The 24,220-nt window shown below is 38.9% G+C and overlaps 1 protein-coding gene across 9 annotated transcripts in view; it reads left to right on the top strand.

Moving 5' to 3' along the window:
- The window catches only part of grik5 (glutamate receptor, ionotropic, kainate 5), a 138,663-nt gene that overhangs the window by 102,178 nt on the left and 12,265 nt on the right, over window positions 1-24,220 (top strand). For 2 of the 9 annotated variants that reach the window (XM_081616861.1, XM_081616854.1), the window contains exons 13-21: window positions 1,238-1,345; window positions 5,687-5,890; window positions 7,657-7,770; window positions 8,273-8,382; window positions 8,621-8,794; window positions 11,045-11,210; window positions 14,090-14,315; window positions 18,736-18,864; window positions 20,267-20,388. In XM_081616861.1, coding sequence (XP_081472987.1) covers window positions 1,238-1,345; window positions 5,687-5,890; window positions 7,657-7,770; window positions 8,273-8,382; window positions 8,621-8,794; window positions 11,045-11,210; window positions 14,090-14,315; window positions 18,736-18,864; window positions 20,267-20,388 — 1,353 coding nt within the window. The other 7 variants (XM_081616852.1, XM_081616853.1, XM_081616857.1 and 4 more) reach the window with 6 other exon arrangements.

Below are 24,220 nucleotides of genomic sequence, written 5' to 3'. Positions count from 1 at the left end.
GTTCAATAATTCTAATAAAATACATTGAAAGATGTGGTTGTAAAGCTACAAAAGATGGAAAATTTCAAGGTACCAAATCAGTCAGATGACAACAATGTAAAATACAACACAAAAAACTGGTAAAGTCCTAAAAATTTATTTCTTTATCTGCAAGAAAAAGCAATCCAGTCAAACAGTTTCATTCCCATTTTATTTATTTGTATAAATTGTGCTGGCTGGCTAATCCCACAACCAAATAACATCCTGGGAGTCTCGTCAAAAGTCATTATAATTTTCTGATGGCCTCCTTAGAAAAGTATTAGGAATAAGTGAAGAGAGATTAAGCATTAAAAAGCAAAGTTTAAGCGGTTTCAGGGAAAGCTGCTTGTCTGGAGGGAACGCTTCCCCCGTCCTTCTCCTCAGTTTGTCTCCCAGATCTCTGCTATCAGCCAGGTGTCTCCAACACTTACACAAAAAGCCATCTTCTCACTTAAACCTAAACTCCAACTCAGCCGAGAGCGTGGCTGTAGTAATTAACATTTTAACTTTACCCACCTGTTTGTATGGTGACATCCACTTTAGACGCCGGCAGCGGTTCACGGATAAAAAAAAAATGCTTTTAAATGTCAGAGCAGGATAAAAACTGTAATAGAAACGGTGCAGTTTTTTTCAGCAGAGCCATTACCAGTCTTCTGATCCACTGACACGTGTGTGGTACATTCCTAGGAAATGCCTCCGTGAGCCGCTGATCCACTCGGCACGTTGGTTAGGTCATAATCACACACTTATGCACCTAAGTGACTTTACTGTCTCCATAAAGTAGAAATAAATGCGCTGTTATGCAATTCAACAAAGGTGTGAATAAAGAAAAGAGACGTGGCTATAAAACAGCTAATCATGGATGCTTTTTATTCCCATCAATGCCAGCCTGTCACCAGCTCATTGCTTTGCTTGTAAATAGCAATTGGTTTATAATGGCGCATATTACTGCATTTCTTTTGGCTCCTGTGGGAACTATTATATCAATATAGATACACGGTACATAACAGGTTGTAAAGAGAAAATACAGAATATACAGTGCCGAATGTTGTTTGCACTTTAAAGTATACCGCTGGGATGGCTGTGCTGACTGATGTACTTGAGCTCGTAGTGTACTGCAGTTTAAATTTCTATAAAAACGGATTCAATTAGAGCTTAAAAGTGCATCATTTATTCCACAATGGTAATTGATTTTCTCTTGTTTTGTGTTCTGCGTTAGATTGGGATCTGGTACTCCAACAACACTTTGGCAATGAACTCCACCAGTTTGGATATTAATGTCTCAGAGACGCTGGCGAACAAGACCCTGATTGTCACCACCATCCTGGTAAGGTCACAGCTAGCTACCTCACAAGTGTCCACACTGGCAAGTAGAGTTGTTTTTGTGCTTGCCTGCTGGGCTGGAGCTCACGCTGCGTTTTGGTCTCTTTCTGGCAATTTAGCCGTAGCTGTAGCTGTCATAGAAACTGACAGAGCGCTGAGAAGGACGTGTTACTTAAATGAGGCTGCCAGAGTGCTGGTCTTTTATTAATGCGCTACTGTCCTTTGGCTATTTAGATGTTTAATGACATCTTAAAAACAGTAATGTCTTTGCTGATCCATCATCTTCCTTCTCACAATAAATACCTTGTATTCACTGTTTTAAAGGATTAAACTAAAATCAAAATAGATGTGTTGTGTGACATTGCTCTTTTTTGTTAAAAAAAAAAAGAAGAATAAAATCAAAGAAGCAATACAGAGAGAAAATGGACCTTGCTAATGTAAAGCAACTCAATTGTCAGGAATATGGACGGAAAGTGCCCTGTGACAAGACCGGTGTCATCCCTGTCCCCAAAACACTTGGAGTAGCTGCCGTGTTGCACTTACCTGCGTTGTCATGAAGAGCTTGGAGCACGCAGTCGAAGCCCGCTCACATCCTCTCCGGCTGCTGCAGCTGACCTGCTGCGTTTTGCATGTAGGCCAAACCATTTCCAAAGATGAAGCAATAGTTTCTGCACCGTGCTCTTCTCTCCCTCGCCAATAAATCAGGGAAATATGTTTGAACACTGCAAAAACTAAAATCCAAGTAATATTAAATATCTTAGATTAAGGGGATTTATGGCAAGATACTTTTTCTCACTAGGAGGTTTTTATGTTTTAACATTTCCCTCATTTTAAGTGATTTAATCCTTAATTATCTCAGTGATTTATTTCATATTATGAAATGTGCAACACCTCATGTTTTTCCTTTAAATATTAACGTTCCTTTACATTTATCATGCAATTCTGGGGTTCTGCTAATCCATCCACAATGCACCAAAAAAATGGTATCCCCCAGAGAGGTGTGTTAGGTCCAATCTTTTTCACCCATGAATGTCCAGCCAAATTTAACCTTTACTCCAATATATTTGCAAATGGCACCATTATTATTCTTTTTGCACATCAGAAACTGAAGAATCATTTAACATTGAAGAAATAAGAAGCTGGTCATCTTAGTTTCAGGACAACAGCTTACTGAAGTTCAAAAATCTCTGGAAAGATAAAGGGGACTGTCGGAGGAGAGCTTGCCGGAGGATTTCTAGATCGATGTGAGTGAGGATCTAACATGACCTAATCAGAAATCAGCAAGGCAGAGGCTTGTTTCTGCCACAACCGAGTAGTTTGGGTTGGATTCACTAACCAACTTCTCTCCACTGAGAATTTTTTTTACATGCTGTTTCACAGCCTGTTACAGCAGCTGTGATTGTCTGTTCTGAAAAGCTCTGCCGAGGTTTGTAGATGATTACATAGTTACCAAAACAGCAGCATGAGCCACGCAGGAGCGCTACAAACTGCATTGGAGCAAGAATTCACTGAAGATCATCCAGCCATTAGGCAGAAGCACCTGCACACCTACCAGCCGATTCAAGAACCGTTTCTGTCCAGATGCCACCGGCATTCAGAACTGAAGAAAAACATCACTTTCTATTGATTCAGTCATTTTACCTGCAGTTAAATCCTTGAATTTACACTGAATAACCTTTGTAAATCTACACAAATTACACCCTTGTGCACTGCTGCCACTGCAGCCCATCCCACTCACTGTTTAGATGTCAGATCATCCTATTTATTTCATTTTTTCTATCTATTTTAAGGTTATCAGCATAAAATGGATAGGAAAAAAAATCAATAATGTTTATTGTTAAAATGTGAGAATTATTAGTTGTTCTCCTACAGTACAATGCTACAATTTGTGACATTTTACACTTGTCTGTTGCAGTAAATTTAAGCTAAATGTGATTAAGTGATTTGTTTAGATCACTTGGTAGACTAGACTTTTTTTTAATTAATCAATCAACACATTTCTGATTCAGTTTCTATTGCCAGAGTTTCTGAAACGTCATTTTTCTTGTGAAACTTGATGCATTTATTTCTCTGCTGCACCACTTTAGAGATAAATCAGGCACTTTCTACGATAGCTTTGCTGCTACCCTGGTTTATCTGCATCGGTTTTAGTCACCGGACAGACTGTAGTTTTTTAATCTGTCAACCTGCATCTGCAGCCATCTCCCACTAGCGAATTATGTCTATTGAAGCAATTTTCTATTAGCGTTCTGTAGCTGTAAGGGACTCACAGGGCAGATAAAAATGTTCTACAGTGTACCGACTCGGCTGAGGCGTGCTGACCTTTACCCATCAGAGGTCAAACTTTGGAAAAAACGTTTTATAAAAATCCCTTGACACATTTAGAGATACTTTTTCTTCTTCTGTCAGATCTTTTAAAATGACTGATAACTGTTAATAGATTTACAGTAGAGGCTTGAAAATGTTTAGTCTTGTGAAAGGCTTTCCCCCCTTTTGTGTTTATTCAGTTTTTACCTTTTTGTCACACTTAAACGTTTGAGATCATCAACCATATTTTTTTTTATTTAAGACAAGGATAACCCTAGATGAGGATTTGACTTATGTAGAGAAAAGGTTATCCAAACCACTCTGGTCCTAAGTAAACCAGCTCCTTGGCAAACTAGAAATCATTTACCTGTCTCACAATATGAAGTAGGAAATAACTAAAAGATTTCAAAAAGCAACACTTTATGCCTTTTTAGAAAGAAATTCAAGAATAGATGAGGAACAAAACCATTGAGATCTATCATGCTGGAGAGAGTTACAGTGAAATTTCTTAGGCTTTGTGAACCATAGAGAGAACCATTACCCACAAATAGAAACCAAAATAAAAACATGGAACAAAATTATTCAGTCGGTGGTTACGATTCAGCATTAAAAAGAGACTCGACAAAAATGACATCTATGAAAAGAGTTTGGAAAAAGGTCAGCTTCACATTTACCACAAAACATATCGATTAATATTCTATGGACTAAAATAAAAGTGGAACTTTTGGAAAGCTGTGCATCACGCAGAATTGGGTATAAACACAGCAATTCAGACAAAAAGCATCGGCCATGAGGGTGACAGTGTGTTAGTCTGGAACTGGACAATGTTCTCATTTCTGCTCTCCTAATGTAAAAGAAACAAAAAGGTTTTAATGAGCCAAAACAAAGTCTGGATATTATAGCACATCCTTAAACTACTGGTTCAACTTGGAAACCTTATAGTGCAGCTGATTTTAAAACAACCAAATGTAAAGACTCATTCTCAGTTATTATTAAAGGTTGATGGCAGTGATTCCCACCAACTAGTTATTATGTTGGTACCTTGAGTTGTTTTTGGTTTATTTCTATAATCTTTAGTTTCTTATTTTCATTAGATCATTGTAGTTTGTTTTTTAGTTCAATCCTCTGTTAGTGATTCTAGTTTATCTCCTGTGTTGAGCTGTTCTAAGTTACTCCAGCTCTATTATGTTCCTTACTACTTATTCTTCAGATTATTTCTTAGTCCCCTGTGTTCTCTCTCTCTCTCTCTCTTTCTCTCTCTCTCTCTCTCTTGCTCTCTCTCTCTCTCATCCCATGCGCCACTTTCTCTCTTCCCTCACGTCTTCAACCAGTTAGCCCATCAGCACCATTGTTCCACATTCACTCTCCCAGTACTTAAACGCTTCTGCTGCTCTCAGTCTTTGCCGATTCCTCCTGTTAACTCTGTTTACTTCCCTGTTTCATAATGTTGGCTTTTCATTCTGGAGTTTTGTTTGGCTCTGGCTCCCTGTGTGTTTTTTTCATTTTTTTTTCATTAAACATTTTTCTTCTACAAGCTGCTTCTGCCTCTCTGCATTTGGCTCCACTTTAAAACAACACATCATGACATGTTAGTATTTTGGGGGTTGACTTTTTTTTGACATTTTACTCTCATTAAAAGATAATTTGAAGTCTGATCTTTGTGTTAACAAGTTATCTTTGATATTAAAAACTGTAATTTTCTAAAAATTTAAGTGACAAAAAAGGAAAAAACGATAAAAAAATATCAGTGACTAAATGCCTTTTTATTAGCTCATTAATTTTGTTGCAAAGAATTAGCTCAAACCTTTGACACCACTTGCATCTCTCCAGATAATTTGAAGCAAAAAAGCAGAGCACAAAAACTACACTCCTCCATATGCTAAACAAGTTAATGAGACAAAGTTTGAACTGCCTTGTTATTTAAACCTTAATTAGCTGTTTGAAAATCCCTACAAGAAATCAATAGTGATGGGTAACATCTTGTACAACTGAACTGCCTGTTTTACACTGAGATTTGTCATGTTTTCCCTCTGCACAGGAGAACCCGTATGTGATGCGCAAGGACAATTACCAGGATTTCGAGGGAAACGAGCAGTACGAGGGTTTCTGTGTTGACATGCTGAGGGAGCTGGCAGGCATCTTAAAATTCTCCTTCAAGATCAAGCTGGTGGATGACGGGCTGTATGGGGCCCCGGAGCCCAACGGCTCTTGGACCGGCATGGTAGGAGAGCTGATCAACAGGGTGAGTACTCTGCAGAGCGCGTGCAGCAATAACGACTAGAAAATGTGCCACCAACACACAGCGATTCATCCACACAGCCACACACTTGTGCTGTAGCCCCAAACCACAGTTCTGCTGTAACTCCCCATGTCTCAAATTGCCCTCAGAGGGGAGTAACACTCTTATCTAGGACAAAGGCTGAATTGATAATTCCCCAGAAGAGACTGAAAAATTTGCTAAATATTGCCCGCTCTGCGTTTCCAAGCTGAAAACCACTTCTAACCACTTTCTTTTGCATATATACAAATATAATTTTTTTTTTTCCACTCAACCTGTCCAGGCCTTTTGAGCCTGTGACTGACACTCTGGTTGAAGCAGGCTAATGAGAGCCCCTCTCTGTTTAATTACCATACGGTATACTTCAATTACCGAGCCATGGTCCCTGTGTGGGGTCTGCCACAGCGGCGCTCCCCCAGCTCTCCATGCTTCCTCACCCTCCCCGCCCTCCTCGTAGCCTGATCACTCGGCTGTAATTAGTAGCCCGTGTTCATCAATTAGCTTTTAATGGAAGAGATGAAGGGGAGGCAAAACGACCAGAGACCTGCAGGTTTTATGCAGGTGGAAAGACCAGGGACCTAGTGTTTACTTTCAATTAGCTTAATTTGGATCATGGAGAAATAGTACGAGCGTGTGCAAGAGAAAATAGCACGTCTGCATATTTCATCAAAGGTGGCACGGTGAACTTTTAACCTCCGCTCAGTGTGGTGCCATGCAGAAGTATTCAAACTTTTGCACCTGAATCTTTCCACTGAGGGACATTCTGTACACTATAAACCTTTACCTCGACAAAACTGCAACCAAGTGCAAGAACGGACAACGATAAAAGACAAGAAATTTAACAAATAGCAGCCAAAAAATTGTGCTGCCTTTGTTTTCACCCATGATTTTTCTCAGTCTTCTTTCCAAAATAGATCTTGTTTGATTGAAAGCATCTCTGAACTTCAATACCACAAAATTGCAATTTTTTATTTTTATTATTATTTTTTTTTTATCTGGACCTTTCCAGATCTAAACAAACCCAAACATTCAGCTCTTGCTGAATGTTTGGTTTTGTTTTCCTGTTTGAAGCTCAACCTCCATCCCAGCCGTCACGTTTTTTTCAGCCTGTAGCAGATTTGGCACCAGGATTACTCTTTATTTTGCTTCACCCATCTTCCCATCATCTCTTACAAGCTTACCTGTCCCTTTTGAAAAGAACTCCCCCCCCCAACATGATGCTGCCAGCACCATATTTCAGAGTTTTCCACCCTGCATTTTTCCCACATATTTCTTTTACATGAAGATTGGAAAGTTCAGTTTTATACCAGAGTACCCTCTTCTATGTTTGCTGTATTGAACTGAGGTTTTTTCTGAACAGCTGGGTTTAAAAATAAATCAAATATTGCACACGTGGACTCTTCTGAAAACGATTCACTGGCTAACATTTTATTTCGGTGCATCACTGTCAATGGGGTGTTATCTTAAAATGTTGTAATTTAATATTAAATAAGAAACAGAATCATTTTCCTTCCACATTATAAATGTTCGTTTATTTAAAATCCCAACCAGTTACAGTGGAGTATGTGTCAAACTATAAGAAGCAAGAAAACGTAAACTGGTATCAACATGTTTCTGTGCCTTTCTTTTTTTTTGCTGACCACTTTCTGTACTTTTTCTCTTGTCCTTGTCTCTCTCCCGCTCACCCCTACTGCTATCTACCCACCCATCTATCTGTGTCAATCCTCCAGAAAGCGGACCTGGCCGTGGCAGGCTTCACCATCACATCAGAGAGGGAGAAAGTTATCGACTTCTCTAAGCCTTTCATGACCCTGGGGATCAGCATCTTGTACCGAGTTCAATTGGTGAGGGTGTTATCTCGGGCTGTCGGGCACCTGCTGGCTGATACTTACTTCAGATCCTGTACTGGATTTGATATGTTTTTAAGTCCTCCCATTGATGAAGAAGACGCCTGGCCGAAGTCGCTTGAATCGAGCGAAACCGCTTATTGCTCGAGAGTTGATCCCTTTGATTGTATTAGTGTAAGTCCTCAATGCAGTTTATAGTGAGAATTTATTTTTGCTCAGTAAGTCAGAGCTGTGCTACAGTGGCAGCTTTACATTGCTAATGAGGTTCTGGGTCCGCGCCAGGCCCGCTCTGGCAGACAGCATTGTTAAACAGCATTTATGGATCGAAGCATTAGAGTATCAAAGCACTGCAGACTCTGTATTAAAGAGAGGGGGAGTACACTGCCCTCCTGTGGTGTGAAGGGGACACCTTTGATAGCAGCTTCTGTCTGTCCCCCCATCTGTCCCAGATTTCTCATCTATCTGCGTCTTTACTTCTTCTTTCTCCACTTTGTTTCAGGGTCGGAAGCCAGGCTACTTCTCCTTCCTGGATCCTTTCTCTCCAGCTGTCTGGCTCTTCATGTTACTCGCCTACCTGGCTGTCAGCTGCGTGCTCTTCCTGGCAGCAAGGTCAGTCCATTACATCACACACTGCGCTGATTGTCTGCGGCTCACATCTGAGCTCTCTTGCCATTTATATTGTTAAACACAAGCCACCTGTCATCTATCATCTTTCCCCTGGACATGTCCCCTCACACAGCTTGACAGGGGTTGTATGACTGATTGGCTTGTTTAAACGACAGAGGAGCATCACTGTGCTGCAGCTTGTCCTCGAGGTTGCTTCAACGGACTCCCCCTCTCTCTCCAGGTTGAGCCCCTACGAGTGGTACAACCCTCACCCGTGTCTGCGGGAGCGCAGGGACATGCTGGAGAACCAGTACACACTGGGAAACAGCCTGTGGTTCCCCGTCGGCGGCTTCATGCAGCAGGGATCAGAGATAATGCCCAGAGCCTTGTCCACCAGATGTGTCAGCGGTGTGTGGTGAGTTAGAGAGGAGTGAGGCTGTTTCTGTGCCTCTGCAGCTTAACGCCTCCCATCGTCTTAGAGATGGGTTTTATATGGTCTCCTTGTTTCGATGTTTGACCTTGAAGTTGTAAAAAGACATTTGGGCGGAAAGGATGCTTTTAGTTTTACCTGCGCACATCTTGAGAACGAGTTTAAAGACATGCAGAGTTTGTGATGTGACTGAATGTGGAAGCTAATGTACAAGAGAAAATAAGATTTAACCACTTTGTGATTCTGAGAGCTTCTCTAGAGGCCAGCTGTGTTTATTTCTCTTTTAGTCTTCTTACCACAAATTGAAAAGGCTTTTTGTTTTCAAAGATGTGGGAAGAGACACTTAACAATGACTTATATCTTGTAAGCAGTTATTTTGTTGCATTTCTACCAGAATATTTAGATGCTAAATGCAGTCTTGGGATTTGGGGTAAATAGCTGACACAAAAGTTTCTTATTCCTGAGTGTCAATATTTTATGCAAATAATGTACAAATGCAAAGCCAACAAAAAAAAAATCCAAGTTTGATGATGCTCCCGAGGGAGCTCTGAAAGACATGTGCTGAGAAAGAAAGTGAGCGCTGCGAGCAAAGGAGACGGAGGAAAAGGACAGGAACAGCAGATCACTCAGAGTTGAGCGAGGGGGAAAATTAAAAACGTGTCTGGAACGTGATGTTCCTTTTGAAATAAGCTGTTAGGTAAGCAAGGTCGTCTAGTTTCTACAAGGTTATAACTGTTAAAACATCTCAAATATTTGACTGCTGCTTTTACAATGTTTCTAAGATTTGAGAGTGATTTAAAGCAAAATTAGTTTTTTTTTACTGACGATATTGTGAAGAAATATAACAGCGTTTTTACAGTGTGGAAAAAAGCATTAGTCCAGGAGATGTCATGTGTCATCATGTGTGTATCTTAGTGCCAAAAATCTACCTTCATACACATATGAACTTTAGTGACCTCCCATTCTTAATGCATACGTTTTAATGACATTATTGGCTCACCCTTTGCAGCACCAACATCTACAACTTTTCTGGGAAATTCTCCACAAAAATCAAGAATGTATTATGAGGATTTCTGACTGTAGAAAGCCTTTCTGAGATCAAACCCTTTTGCTCTGTATGAATACCTGACTGTCCTTTTGTAGTGATTCTCAGCCATGTTGAAACAGGAACAACAGATCCCCAAACTGTTCCCAGAAGGTTTTTCAGGTTGAAATTGTCTAAAGTTTCTGGGTGTGCTGAAGAAGTCAGAGTTACTGGCACTGGGACCGACGGGCAGGCAGAGCACAGCTGCTGAAAAACAGACGCTTACAAAACTCTTTATGAGCTTAATCATTATAGTATAGTATAAGTGAAGATGAATATTAATATGTGACTTCATAAAGTTCTGTGTAATGTCACTGAAGATTTACTCATAAAGGTTATTCCACAATAAAAGCAGGTTCACTCGATCAGCAAGCCATCAGGTGCTGGTTCAGCCTCCTCAGGTTTTAGTGTCATTTTTCTAGCACATTACAACACTTAGACATACATTCTGTATTCATGCACACCATAAATCACTAATTTGAGTGTGGGGACTTCAACTACATGTTTTTGTTCTATGCATGCTGACCAATCAATGAGAGTTGTTTTGCAAACAAAACCAAGAAACAAAAAGTTGGTGTATAACTTTAACTGATTCCAGTTTTTAAAGTAAATGAAGAATGCTTCTTCTTTTTTTTATCATTTAGTTTTTGTAAAGTAAAAGGCTAGGAAGATAATATTAGCAGATTTATTAGCGGAGCCATATGCTCAGGTGCTGACGCCTGCAGAAATGGCACTCTTGGCTTTGAAACTGTACTTTCAAAACAGGGTTACCTTAATGAGAGTGATGGGTGGGGCTGTTTTATATTCAGTGCAATGACTTTCCAAACAGCTGTCATTGTCTTTCTCGTATGCAAAGGAAATCTGTCTGTGTGGCTGGAAGGGTGCACAAAAGCATGAACAGGGGGGGAGAAAATGCTGCCTGTGCCGAAACTTTGTGCTTTAAACAATAGAAACTACAGCACAGAAAATGTAAGTGGTTTTAAAAAACTTTTCAAATCCCTGCTATATCAGGAAAAGGCCCTTGCCAAGAAAAGGTAATTTCCCAGCTCAACAATCTAATTTCCTCCAGGCATCCAGTAATCTTGTATGTAATTCAGATGACAGAAGACCTGCAGTAACCTGATCTCTCCTGGTTTTCTTTCCCCTTCAAGGTGGGCGTTCACGCTGATCATCATCTCCTCCTACACGGCCAACTTGGCAGCCTTCCTGACCGTTCAGAGGATGGAGGTTCCCATCGAGTCTCCAGATGATTTGGCTGACCAGACCAACATCGAGTACGGCACCATTCATGGAGGAAGCACCATGACTTTCTTCATGGTAAAAACCGTCCTTCTGCTGCTAGTTTGTAGTATGTTTGTATTGAAGATGCGAAGAATAGGTTTGATTTCTTCAAGGTCTGATTTACAGATTTTCTTTCTTCCCAAGGATTAAAATGCAGAGTAATTTGTGCAAATTTTGTTTTAATGTGACAATGAGAAATGAAAATGTACAACAGTATTGAAGCTGTAGTTTTGAATCCAACAGAGAAGAGGAATTATGGTTTGGTGATTATTTTATGCTTCGGAGCTTACTTTTACAAACTGTTTTTGAGTTTTTACTAAACTTGAAATAAAGTTGCATCCTGCTAGTTCATATCCATGATCATGTTTTGCTTTTCTTTTCGTTTTTAGTAGATTTTACAGATTCATGGTGTTGCTTTTATTGCGTTTTCTAAAGTGTTTGTATGTAGCTTGTATCCTACTAGTAGGCTGAATGTTTGTTGTGACATTTCCTCTGAGTTTGTGTGTGCTCTCCTTTATGGCGGCTTGTATTAGGTGGGTGACTGCCTGTGTTTGCTTTATGAGAGCGCTCCAGGCATCTGAGTTGACATCTGTGTTTGTCGTGGTGTGTGTGTTTTCTTTTCTCTCTCTCTGATGTTGGTTTGTTAGCCTTTGGGAACGTGTGTAGGTGAGAGTTTAAAAAGTATTTTTACGTGCATTTAAAGGAAGTGACTACACGACAAGTGGTGTTTGTTTTTCCCTTTCTGTCCCGACTATAGATAGAATGGAGCGTTTTGTGTTTGTCTTCATAAGCCGGTTTCATTGTTGCGCTCCATTACCGCACTCGGTGCCTGATCCACAGAAACATACAAAACCTACACGCATTATTACACACAGATGCTACCTTCTCCACTCTCTTCCTGTTTTCTCACATGTACAGTTTAAAATACATACTGTAAACATAAACTACCTGCCATGAAAAGCACAAAATGCTAAAAAATGTTAAGAAATATTCTTAACTCCCATAAAAATTGCAACTTTTAGATGGCAAACCACCATGGATTAGTGCATGATTTGCAAACGTATTTTAAGTCTTAAGTACATCCTAACAAACTTTACATCCAGAGACTAAAATGGCTTATGGGTTGATATTTTGTGTGTTTTTTTTTCCAACAATTTAATCTTATCAAGCCTCCATCTCCATAAAAGACAATTCTGGTCCGATACCCGACAGATACGAACATCTACACTAGATAACACTAAAGCACTCGTCTCTCCTCCTTACCAGACTTTTCAGTTTAGTTTGATGGCCAGATCTTCACAGGTCTGCAGTGATGTGATACTCTTTTTATTTTTAGATGGCTTCAATTATGTTTTAAACCAGAAAATAAATGCACACAAAGACCTGTCATTTGTGTAAGCAGCACATTTTCCTTTTTGAGCCCACATTAAGCCACGTAGTCATGCAGAAAAGAACTGATATTTTACAAATGAAAACTCTACTGTAGAGTCGTCCGTACTGACGACAAGCTAACAATATGACAGTAAAACCACAATGTTCCAATATCCCAAAGCTTGCATTAAACTTCACTACAATTCATACAACTCATGGTTTATTTATAAACTATTTTCAAAACTGTTCATCACTTTATAGCTCTGCACTTCTTTATGTTTGACAGATTCTTAATGAAGTACAGTGAAGCTTCCAGTTCTTATATGACATGTTCAAAAACATATAGGGAATTAATGCTTTCCAGTTTTCTTTATCATAGTGCTAACTTGAAGTATGTCATAAAAGTTTTTCAAAAGTTGCAAAACTGCAGGAAGTTTTTACTAGATGAACACAAAACAAATCAAACTTTTTCCCAAGAAAATTTCTAATTTGCATTCTCACCCCAGTCAACACTAAGGTGCCTAAATGGAGCTTCATCATTGAGGCAAGACGGACCGTAATAGTTGTTGCTTCTGTTTCCAAGTCTTATTAACAGCATAACAGGAATGAACTCACTGCAAGGGTAATGCTGTGTTTATATCGTTTATCACGATAAAGCACTAGAATGAATGTCTGGACTTTATAATTGCATTGCGATGAACCATCACAGTAAAAGCAATGGCATTCATAACTGCATAGTAGTGTGAAACTTTTACAAGGTTGTTTTATCGCTGGAGTCGCCCACGGCTTTAACCTCCAGTAAACAGTTGCAGCCGAGATGTCAAATTTATTGACCTAACATTTAAATTGCTTTAAAACAGCTTAAAAATACTGTCAGAATAATCTTTGTTTCATGGTGAACCCACCAGATGGCAATTTTAGCAACAGAGCCAAGCAGTGTAAAGGCAGCACAGCTGCAGAACAAGTGATGTGATTGGTTATAATTCAGCAGTGCAACAGAACCACGGCTAAGTTGGCAACCAGTCTGCATCTTGTGTTTTCTCAGAACCCTCCGAGTGAAATCCAATCCAGTATTTACTCCCGTTTCCTCTGATTGACTTGTCCAGGGTTTGTTTTATTTGCATTTGTCTTGGTGGCTGAATTCAGATGGTGTGTGAACCCTTTTATTCTCCACATACATTGTTGTTTTCAGACTCCACTGAAGGGAAAAACACACCCTTAGAGACTGTGTTTGCGTTTATTTGCTGACATGTTACTATCGCAGCAAAATGTCTGGGTGTTGCAGACAACAAACCAGCTGAAAACACGTGTTTCTGTTTCGATTTGTGGTGTCATCCAACTGAGCTAGAAACAAAATGTTCCTTATATTTACTCCGTTTTTCTTGCTTGCCTTATATATTTTATTCAGGTTAACATTATTGGATATTCTTACTTTTCCATTTTTCTCAAGGATGCATATATTTTATTTTATGTTCATCCGTTTTGCATTCATAGACATTTTAATTGATATTTTAGATAACTGCTGTTGTCCCATTTCTGTGCAGAACTCGCGGTACCAGACGTACCAGCGGATGTGGAACTACATGAACTCCAAACTGCCCAGCGTTTTTGTGAAAAGCACAGAGGAGGGCATCGCCCGTGTTCTCAACTCCAAGTACGCCTTCCTGATGGAAAGCACCATGAACGAGTATCACCGCGGCCTCAACTGCAACCTCACAAAGATAGGAGGACTGCTGGACACCAAGGGCTACGGCATCGGCATGCCGCTAGGTAAGCATGGAGCAAAAACCGCTTTCATAACAAAGCAAACAGAGATCCATCATGTAAACAGAAGAGCTACAACTGATCTAATTACAGTAATTGTTCAGGCACGTAAGGGTTTTAAATGCTAAAAGAAATTATAGAAGTTTAAAATCAAATGGAAGAAGATGTATGTCTTTGTATGTCATTTGAGTAGGTATAAATGAGTAAATATTTCTATCCTCTACTTTTTGTTCATAATGTTCTTTTCTGTTTCTTTTCTTCCCATTTGTTTTTATTTTGTTACTGTCTTTCTTTTCAATGTTATGCTATTAAGCCTCCTCCTCCTTAGTTGCACTTAAGTGATGTTCTCTGCCTTGATGAGTTTGTGTCTGGAACAATTTGACTGAAAAATAAATATTGCTGCAGCAGAATCGTCGCTCCTGCTATGTCAACATTACAGGTTGCTGCGTGTGGTTAAGGTGAGACTAGGGAGCGTTTGAGCTCTTACAGCCGCTGTTGGTGGGACAAACAATTCATCCTGGAACTTGATTCCTCAAAGTATAAATAAAATGGAAAAACAGAAACAAACTGTGGTGAGAGTAGAGATGAGCAAATATGACAGGAAAATGCGCAAAAATTTTAGAAATAATTGTATGACAAAAGTAAAAATGCAAATAACAGAACAAATGAGCAATGTTTATCTTACACTGCACTGATTTTTTTTTTTTTTGGATGTGGGTTTGATATCTATTAATTTATAGATCAACATCTATGTATCACAGCATGCAATGAATACATAAATGAAAGAACCTGCTTATGGATTTTTTTATTTACAGAAAACTTAACTATTGGTAATTCCTATGAATTAAAAGTAGCAGAAACATATTTTACTTTATTGATTAGACTTTTATGGTACTTTTCTTTAGTAACCCACTATTTTTTATTTTTTTTGCTTTCCGGAGAGTTTAGTACGACATGAAGCCTATTTCTATTAGTCTCTCTCTAAATGGGAAAGACAAGAGAACATACCAGGTAACTTAAATCTCCAAAATGCACTGTTTGAGAACTGCAGTAAAGGTAATTTAGCATTAATCAGTCTGCATTTATATTTCAAGCCGTTTTATCTGTATGTGTAGCATACACTAATTAAACAAAATGTGATTCATATCAATATTACTGTAAAAGTGAAGAAACAATTAACATTTGTAATCTGTTACATGGTTTAGACTGAATGTTTCTGCAGGAAGCTGCCCTGCAACTCAGAGGGGATGGAAAAAAAACACTAAACTATAATATAAGGTCTATAAAAAAGCACTTTAGAATGACAGGTTTTCTTATCCTTATTATACTGGAGTTTGTGTTCAATGGCTCCAGTAAGAATCATAATCTTTGTCTCCCCTAACAGGCAGATTTAGCTTCTTATTACATTCAGTAGATCAGATTTTATATCCTAATGTCAATATGCTTTCAGAAATAAAACGGTGGAATATAAAACATCAACAACTTAAAAACTGTCTGAAAGGAAACGGACTGATCAAGACGTGGTTATGAATTAATGAGTGTGTGAGCCTCTTAAAGATTTTTGAAAAAGAAGCATAAAACATCGTCAATAAGGATTAAGTGGTTTTTCAGGCTTCAAAGGCTACAATAGGCTTTTGTATTTTTTCCTCTACGGACCCGTCTGGGGCTTAAAGGTCACAGCTGATACAGCCGTTATGTCTCTGATTAGACTGGTGACACGTCAATAAGTTATTGAAATTATTGGTCAATTTAATACCACATAACCTTGAAACTCTGTGCTTTGTAACCCTGCTGTATCTGTATGGAGATTGCAGACAATTAGCACTTTAAATTAAAAACTTTGAAGTTGTAAAAATCATTTTATTTTAGGAATTTACTGTAGGCTTTTACATTTAAAATAAATATAGACAAAAAGAAATATCTATTTTTGATTGTAGTGAAATGGTTTGTTTATTATCTTGGGCACGTGAATTAAATTTTTCCCTTGAATAATTTGACTAAGTAATTTTTGTTCAGGATGTGTTGGATATAAAAAGTAGCAGTTTGCTACTGGTCTTAATACAATGAAATGTGGTTATCTTATCTATCTGCCTGTCTCTTCTATATATTTCATTTTGGTCGAGGTTTAAAATATGTTTTTGAAGAACTGACTAGCGAACACCTGGACTAGTAGTGGAATTAATATGCAAGTTATGTAATTAAAATAAAAATCTTCACAAAACAATCTCCAAACAAAAGAAACTACACGTAAGGTTTGATCATTTTATGATCATATATACCTATAATTCAATATATAAACAAGGAAAAACATCTGGGTTGTTAAGTACATGAGCATACAAATTAAAGAAGTGAACTAATGTAAAGCCTACTTCCAGTCTTTGTTTTAAATGTCTTTTTTTCAGTTTTCTCTGTATTTCTTCATTAAACTCATTTCATTCTTATTTGGATTCAGATATGAAAGGTTGAAGCTTATAGTGCCAAACAGAGTCGAGACCCCAGGAAACCTAATCACAGGCTGTCTGTCACAGTTGCGGAGCTCTTTTATAAGGTGGTAAAATTGCTTGAGAACAGAACAATGACACTACAGACGGGAAGGAACAGAAAACTGTGAATGTGAATACAGAAAGAAAATGAACATATAATGAACTGGGTTTATCACAGGCACTTTAAAAGTTAGGGGATGTGCTGAAACCTGTTTTTTTTTTTTTTACCTGGATTTGGATCTGGTCTTTCATTCTGAACAATAGAAATGACATTCTGTGCAACCACATTCTTAATATTATTCCACCAAAAAGATTTTAGTGTTTATGGCTCTGATTACAGATTGAAAAGTTCCTGAGATAATCGGCATTTATATGCATCACAGAAAACTGACATTTTAACAGGGATGTGTAAACTTTTTAGACCTACTGCAATAGTGAATAAGATGATAAATGCAGCAGGACGGATCGTCAGAGTTTCAATGCCAGCTCCGCAGGGACGTCTTGTGTTTTGTGCAATCCCAGGGTGACGTTCTCTGTGACATACCTCAGTGTTGCATTTCCTTAGAGAAGTTATGAACTGTTGCTGTCTTGAATCAGCCCAGGACTCAGTCATTATTCCAGGAGCTATTTACAGTTGAGAGTAAAGTAGGTCACCTATAGCCCCAGTGAACTCTCTGAGAAATGGAGTGAGGAACGATCTGCAGAACCGGTGAACAGCTGCAGAGGAAGTGGCACAGTGACTGAACATTTCCAAGAAAGGGCACAGTGTTGCAAAACGTGCCTGACGGGGATTAATCTCACATCTCGCAGTGTAAACTTTACCAACAAAGCGAAAGAGGAGCGGGATTAAAAAGCCATTGCCTGCAAGAAAAGCTGAAACATTCGCTTGAGATCAGATATGCTAAACAGACACGTGTACTTTTGGTTGATTTGTGTGATTAGATCTTAAGGGGAAAAAAAGGCTTGTGTTGATTTAGTTTTTATCTATGGGATTAGAAAGTATTTGAAGTGGAAGTAATGAAAAGGAAGTTAATTGCTTTTCAACTCGTGCCTGGGTCTATTAAAGCCTTTTTCACTGTTTAGCCCATGGTGGTTGTGTCACCGATTCATCGGTCTGTTTTAATGAAGGCCCAGTCTTGGCTGGACTTTCTGCTATGGATCAGGGGAGAGAAAAGAGGGATATGAAACAGAACGAAAGAAAAGAAGGAGAAGCATTTATGTTTTTCTGAAGGAAACAGTAGACAGGAAGTTTCAGCGTAGGACTAAAGACTTGATGGGATCTTTGTTGTTGTCTAAAAGTATTAAAGGGAATAATAACTAAAGCGGAGATCCTGCTTAGGTTTATTGATTATATGGAGCATTCACTGTCAGAAGGCGATGCTTGAGCAAATAATCCAAAGTAACGTCACAACTCTGCGTTTAGTTTTTTGCTTTAAAGAAGGTCGAATTCAAACGTTGAATTCTGTTTGTTTTCATTTCTAAGCAGTTTTGACTTTGCTCATCCTAACGGTACTCACTGTTAATCTGCTGAAACAGCTGGCAGCTTTTTCATAAAGAGATTTATCTGCTCCTTACAGTCAACTTTTATGTATTCATGGCTTAATACTCGCAATTTTTAGAACATTTACCCTTTAAATCCCCCCACTCAGCTCTTGTGGATGCGTCTCATAACACTCTTTGATTTCTACTTGAGCTGCAGCTGTACCACTGTCTCTGCCTCTGGATTTAATCTCGTTGTTTATCTCTCTAATCTTCTCTGTCTACTTACCACAAGATCACTTGTATTCACTTCAAAGCTGGATGCAGCTATGCTCTGTGTTTTACTCATATGTCTGCTATCGTTTCATGTTTTGTTTTTTTTCTCCTTTACCAAAATAGCCCCTGATCCTGGTGCTGCACCTTTCCAGTGCTGGCTCTTATCTTGCCTCTTTGTCTTCTGCCAGGATCTCCATTCAGAGAAGAGATCACGCAGGCCATCCTCCAGCTGCATGAGAATAACAGGCTGGAGATCCTGAAGAGGGGGTGGTGGGACGGAGGCCAGTGTCCCAAAGAGGAGGACCACCGTGCCAAGGGTGAGCTGCCTTTCTTCTCTGCTGCCTCATCCTCTCTAATGTCCCCACTAATGGCTTCCTCACTCTCTGCTAGACTGCAGCTAATGGCTGATGTCTGTCCTGATGTCGCTGTATAGGGACAGCAGACTAATCTAAATTGTTTGTCTCAGGTAGTGTGCACGAGTTTGTGTTTAAAGTCCCACCGCCCCAGTGCAAAAAGAGTTTTTATCCCTTAAACGTATCCGTTTGGTAAAAATAGGATACAAGTATCTGCTCACATAAAAGCTTTTATATAAAGTTGAGACAAGTAAGACTTGCCGACATATCTTGTAGGAACAGTGCTGGTGAGTGAAGCTGCAGGGGCTTGGAAATCTAGAGTTTTGGTGCCAAGTGTGGGTCAAGCTCCAAAAATATGATTGCACATGTTGTGTAACGCGAGATGACAGCATTTTCTGTCAGACTCATTCCCCCTCCTGCAGATTGCCTGTTATTATGTGTAGAGGTTATAAAAGCAGAAACGGCAGATTATGAAACTGTTCCCATTTTATGACAGTAATTGTATAATCTGTTAAAAACAAAAAACTTTCTTTCATAAATCAGTTTGCGAAATATTCTTCAGGTATCTTAAGTTATGGCTATGAGTGAAAAGCTTGGAAATGCATCAATCAGACCATTTGAGAAAATCAAACAGTGAATCTCTTAACTGTGTGACTCCTATGAGTAATAATAAAATAAAATAGATTTGAGGAGTTTTTGTTAACTAAAGGTCACGTCAGTCTGTCATATTTTGTAAGAGTGTTTTGGATCAGAAGCAGAACCAAATAAATCTAAAATATTTTTAATGCATGTTCTTCAAAAAAATACAGCAAATGAAGTTAAATTGTACATTAGATTTGAGCATTTTATGACTCCTCAGCATAATTAATAAAAAACATGTCACTGTTTTTCAATTTTAAGCAAAATGTGAATTATGACTCTAATTTTGTTGTGTTGAAATCAAAGGTTAGTCCAGATACGTCCTTGAACAAGTAAGTGCTGCTGTTGTCTTTTATACTGAAGGCAAAAGGCTTGACGGTGAACCTGACAATTAATTAATTGAGTTCTAATTTTTTTGTCTTAAAACCATTTTATTAATAATGATTTCATTAAAATGTTGAATTTAAGGAACAAAATGATTAAATAAACAACTGTTTGGATGTGAAACCTTTTCTTTTAGTGCAGCGTTCATAGAATGATCTGAAAACTCAATAAGTGTTTATTTATGCAGACCGATATTAGCAAGTTGGAGAAAAGTAGCTCTCTGGAATAAACGAAGCTCACCTCTGCAGACTCAAGTGGAATAAAAATTCAGTAACAAACACAATTGCTCTAAAGGAAAAGGAATGAAACCTGAACACGATGCGTTTCCTGTGGCCCGCTGCAGGTCTGGGCATGGAAAACATTGGGGGCATCTTCGTGGTGCTGATCTGCGGCCTCATCATCGCCGTGTTTGTGGCTATTATGGAGTTTGTGTGGTCGACGCGCCGCTCGGCAGAGACTGATGAGGTATGCCCCCATACCTGCCCTCGCCGACCCCACAGACACACCCCAGTAGGTTCCCATGGCATCCTGCCAGCCCTTTTGATTATGTTTTCTGTTTGTGTGTGTGTGTGTGTGTGTGTGTGTGTGTGTGTGTCGTGTTGTGTTGTGTGCAAGAAGTGGCCAGATTTTATATTTCCGCTTCTGTTTTTATTTGTTCGTCTTCGTGTGTGCTCTCTAACATTTCAGTGTTATGAGCTGATATTATGAAAGGAATGTACAAGTGTGCAACTCTGGACTGGAAAGAATACAAGCAGAAAAAAATATGCAGCATGGTCTTGCCTGTGTTTGTGTCGATGTGCCCTGTGAGTTTGGTGTTTAACAATGTGGCAGCAAGTGTTTGTGAGCTAAATCTAATAAATCGGATAAGCAATATTGAGAAATGCCAATATTTGCTTGCTTAAACAAGTAGAGTGATCTTTTTTTCCCCTGGCATTAAATGTCATGATGTATCTTCTTTTACATGCCTCACATGTACGCTGGTATTCTTCGTTTCCATTATTGGATTACTTCTCACCCATCTCACTGTGCGTCTTCTTCTATCTCTCTGAAACACGCGCACCCCCTCTCATCCGGCCATCAGTGTCTGTTCTCCAAGAACGAGTACTGTTTCTGTTTATGTGAGCACATGACCTTTTCATATTTTTTGGAAAACAGTAACTGTCCGTGGTGTGTACAGGTGCATCGCAATGATTTATAACAGTCCAAACAAGTGGAATAATTTTAAAGCCTATTTCATTATTTCAACTCAAAAAGTGAAATTCTCATAGCTCAGAAATTCGCCGTACACAAAGAGACGTCAAGAATTTACGATGTTAACTTTGATAATTGCTTTTCATTTTATGAAAATATGACAGTTTCTCTACCAAACGTCCAATCCGCAACAGCTGCTATTCTGCAGCTTTTAGATGCATCTCTTCTCCAACCACATAAATGAAAAATGATTAGCAGGCCTCTGCAGCCCTGAATGACATCCTGATGAGGGAATTCAGCCATTTTAATCGCGTAAAGCAACAAAAAAAAAACTATGTAATGTGCTCATCTGTATTGTTGGGTCTGATGACTATTCTGATTATCACTCCATAGATACTCTATGGGGTTTTGATTATTCTGGTTTTCTGGCCAATCCGGTCCACTGTAACCATGGTATTTAATTGTGACATCACAAGTACCAGATCCACCAGTCGGTTTCCCTCTGCTGTGTGAAGAAAACAAATCTAATCCAAAAAGTTGCTGTGCAAATGAAAACAGACTAAAACTTATTGAGACATTAAGTTTTCATTTTTTCCAACTGAATAAACAAAAACCTAGAGATCAGTGACGGGAAACTCTTTGGGACTTTGAGAAAATGTTTGTGTGCACCATTTGCTTTTATCTACAGGCATAGTTTTATTTATTTACTTTCATAATTTGGTGTAATTATGAGGTAGTCCTACACAAAGCACCTGTTGTGTAACATCTGTAAGTGCAGAGCTTCCTGCCACCCTCTGCTGCACGGTGGAGCTGCCCGCCGATCAGAGCTGCTCCCCCCCAAACAAAGCTGCCCTCCCCCCCAAACAGAACTGCCCACCCCAATCAGAGCTGCCCCCCAATCAGAGCTGCCCACCCCTAATAGAGCTGCCCCCCCGATCAAAGCTGCCCCACCCGATCAGAGCTGCCACCCCCGATCAGAGCTGCCCCCCCAACTGCCCCCCAATCAGAGCTGCCCCCCCCAAACAGAGCTGCCCCCTGATCAGAGCATGTGGAGATGGATAAGGGGAATAAAATATGTTCTTTATTAGTAAAGTACTGAATAAAACATGGGAGGCCATACTTTTTGTCAAAAGCTGAAGTGTCAAAAGAATTTGCAAATGGGAAATGTTAAACTGAAATCGAGCAATAAAGTTGTTGTTTTTTTTTTTGTAGAAAATGAATGTAATTTATTATGGATCCAAAGCTTAAAAATAAAATAAATTTTATCCAGTTTTTCTTTTGGGTTTGATTGAACAAATTTATTCTGTTAAAAGAAAAAAGATTTTAGTTACTTTTTTTCAAAACACTTTTCGAAATGCTGTTTTATAAATTAAATGAACTTATTGAGGTACAGCAACTTTCAGTAAAAAGTTTCTACACAAACGTGGTTCTATTTATAAAAAAGCAAATACTTTGTATTTTCTGTTTTTTGTTGTAAGAAAATTGTTTGTTATAATTTTACCCTGATTAAAAATAAAAAATCTGCATCTACACCAGCAATTTTGAATTTCAAGTTGATAGCTGCACAAAGTCACTCCAAGGGCCACAAATGGATCCCCGGGCCACACTTTGAACACCCCTAATATCTCCTCAGCTAAGCATTTTCAGTGTTTTTCAATTACATAAACAGTAATTATTATTGCTCCAGTCTCCACAGCTACATTTAGCTTATTAAGTACCAGCTGGGTGAAGCTGCAGCTTCACATGTTTTGGGTTGTGGTTCTTATAAAAGCTCAGTTTGTCATGAACAGAATCAACAGTGCAAAATATATCCTTAGTAGCTCTGCAGACTAAAGTATCAGGCATTTCAGCCGCAGCTAATGGCTCGTCCCTCTGTGGCAGCGAGGCAGGCGTTGGCTCATGAAGCTGGTTAGAAACCAGCCAAGTTCGTTTATATGAAACGTGATTCCTCTGCTGAGCATGTCCACTTCCAGAGTCTCCTCTCACTGTGATGAAAAGTCCAACATCAAACTTCTTCCAACTTGCTGATCTCATGTTTCCAGTACTTCTACAACTCTAAATATAGACCTGGAAACATGTACAGTAAACTTATACAAAGACTTTTAAAATCAAAGCTTTCTACGTTAAATATTTATTTTTTTCTTACCACTGACTTCACAATTATCGTGTTTCTGCTAAGTTGTTAAAACAAACTGGAGCAACACAAGCAGGTGCCACGGCTCCCCAAATCACTGCAAGTAAAAAGTGCAAAATTCAATTTATTCTGTAAAGAAGACTTTGGACCAGTGAGCAGTTTGAATTTTTCTCCTTAGTCAAAGTAAGAAGCTTCTGACTTTGTGGTTGACAAGCTGCATAACGCAGTTAAAGCCTCAGGTCTGGATGTGTGTGATGGTTTTTAAGCTCCGGCTCCAGCTGCCATCTGCACCTTGTGAATTTCAACACCCTCTTCACTGGGCTTAGCTTCACAATCCTCTTGAGGCTGGAGTTATCCCTGTACACTTTTTTTTTCTGTAAAGCTTTTTCCTTCCACTTAGCTTTCCATTAATAGGCTCAGATTCTGTCCTGTGGTAATGATGCTGTGGGACTTAAACCCTTGTGACTCTCAGCCCAACATTTGTTAAATTGGCTGTCTTTTCCATGATTTTGTCTGTAATATGATCATTTATAACATTATATTAAAACAAATCCTCTTTGTTGATCTTTGGGGTTTTACATTAGTTAATTAAGATCAGAATTAAGACAAATAAAATCTTCAAAAACATCTCTGGTGTTTAATCGTAAACATTATCCACACCCCCTGTTAGAAGAAAGTTCAGCGCTTAACTAATCCATGTTTCGCTTTTTGAATTGGATTACTGGGATAAATTGACTTGTTAATGACCTACTAAGTTACAGAGATGCAGCTGTATGTAAATACATTTTGTTTGTCGTGTGTTCAAATAACAGCAGTCGTGACGTTTGAAGGATGAAAGAGATCTGTGGATGGGATCGGTGTCTGTCCTTGTGAGATTTGTTTATGTCCACCTGAGTTTGCCGGCTGCCTGTTTGTTCGTCGTTTCATAATGAAGTGTTCATATTCTACAGAACATTTTGGTGTTCTGCGTGT

Source organism: Poecilia reticulata, chromosome 16 (genome assembly GCF_904066995.2).
Source record: "Poecilia reticulata chromosome 16, P_reticulata-male-v2, whole genome shotgun sequence".
Lineage (NCBI taxonomy): Eukaryota > Metazoa > Chordata > Actinopteri > Cyprinodontiformes > Poeciliidae > Poecilia > Poecilia reticulata.
Note: the sequence above shows the minus strand (reverse complement) of the source record. Positions and strands in the feature narration are given on the sequence as shown.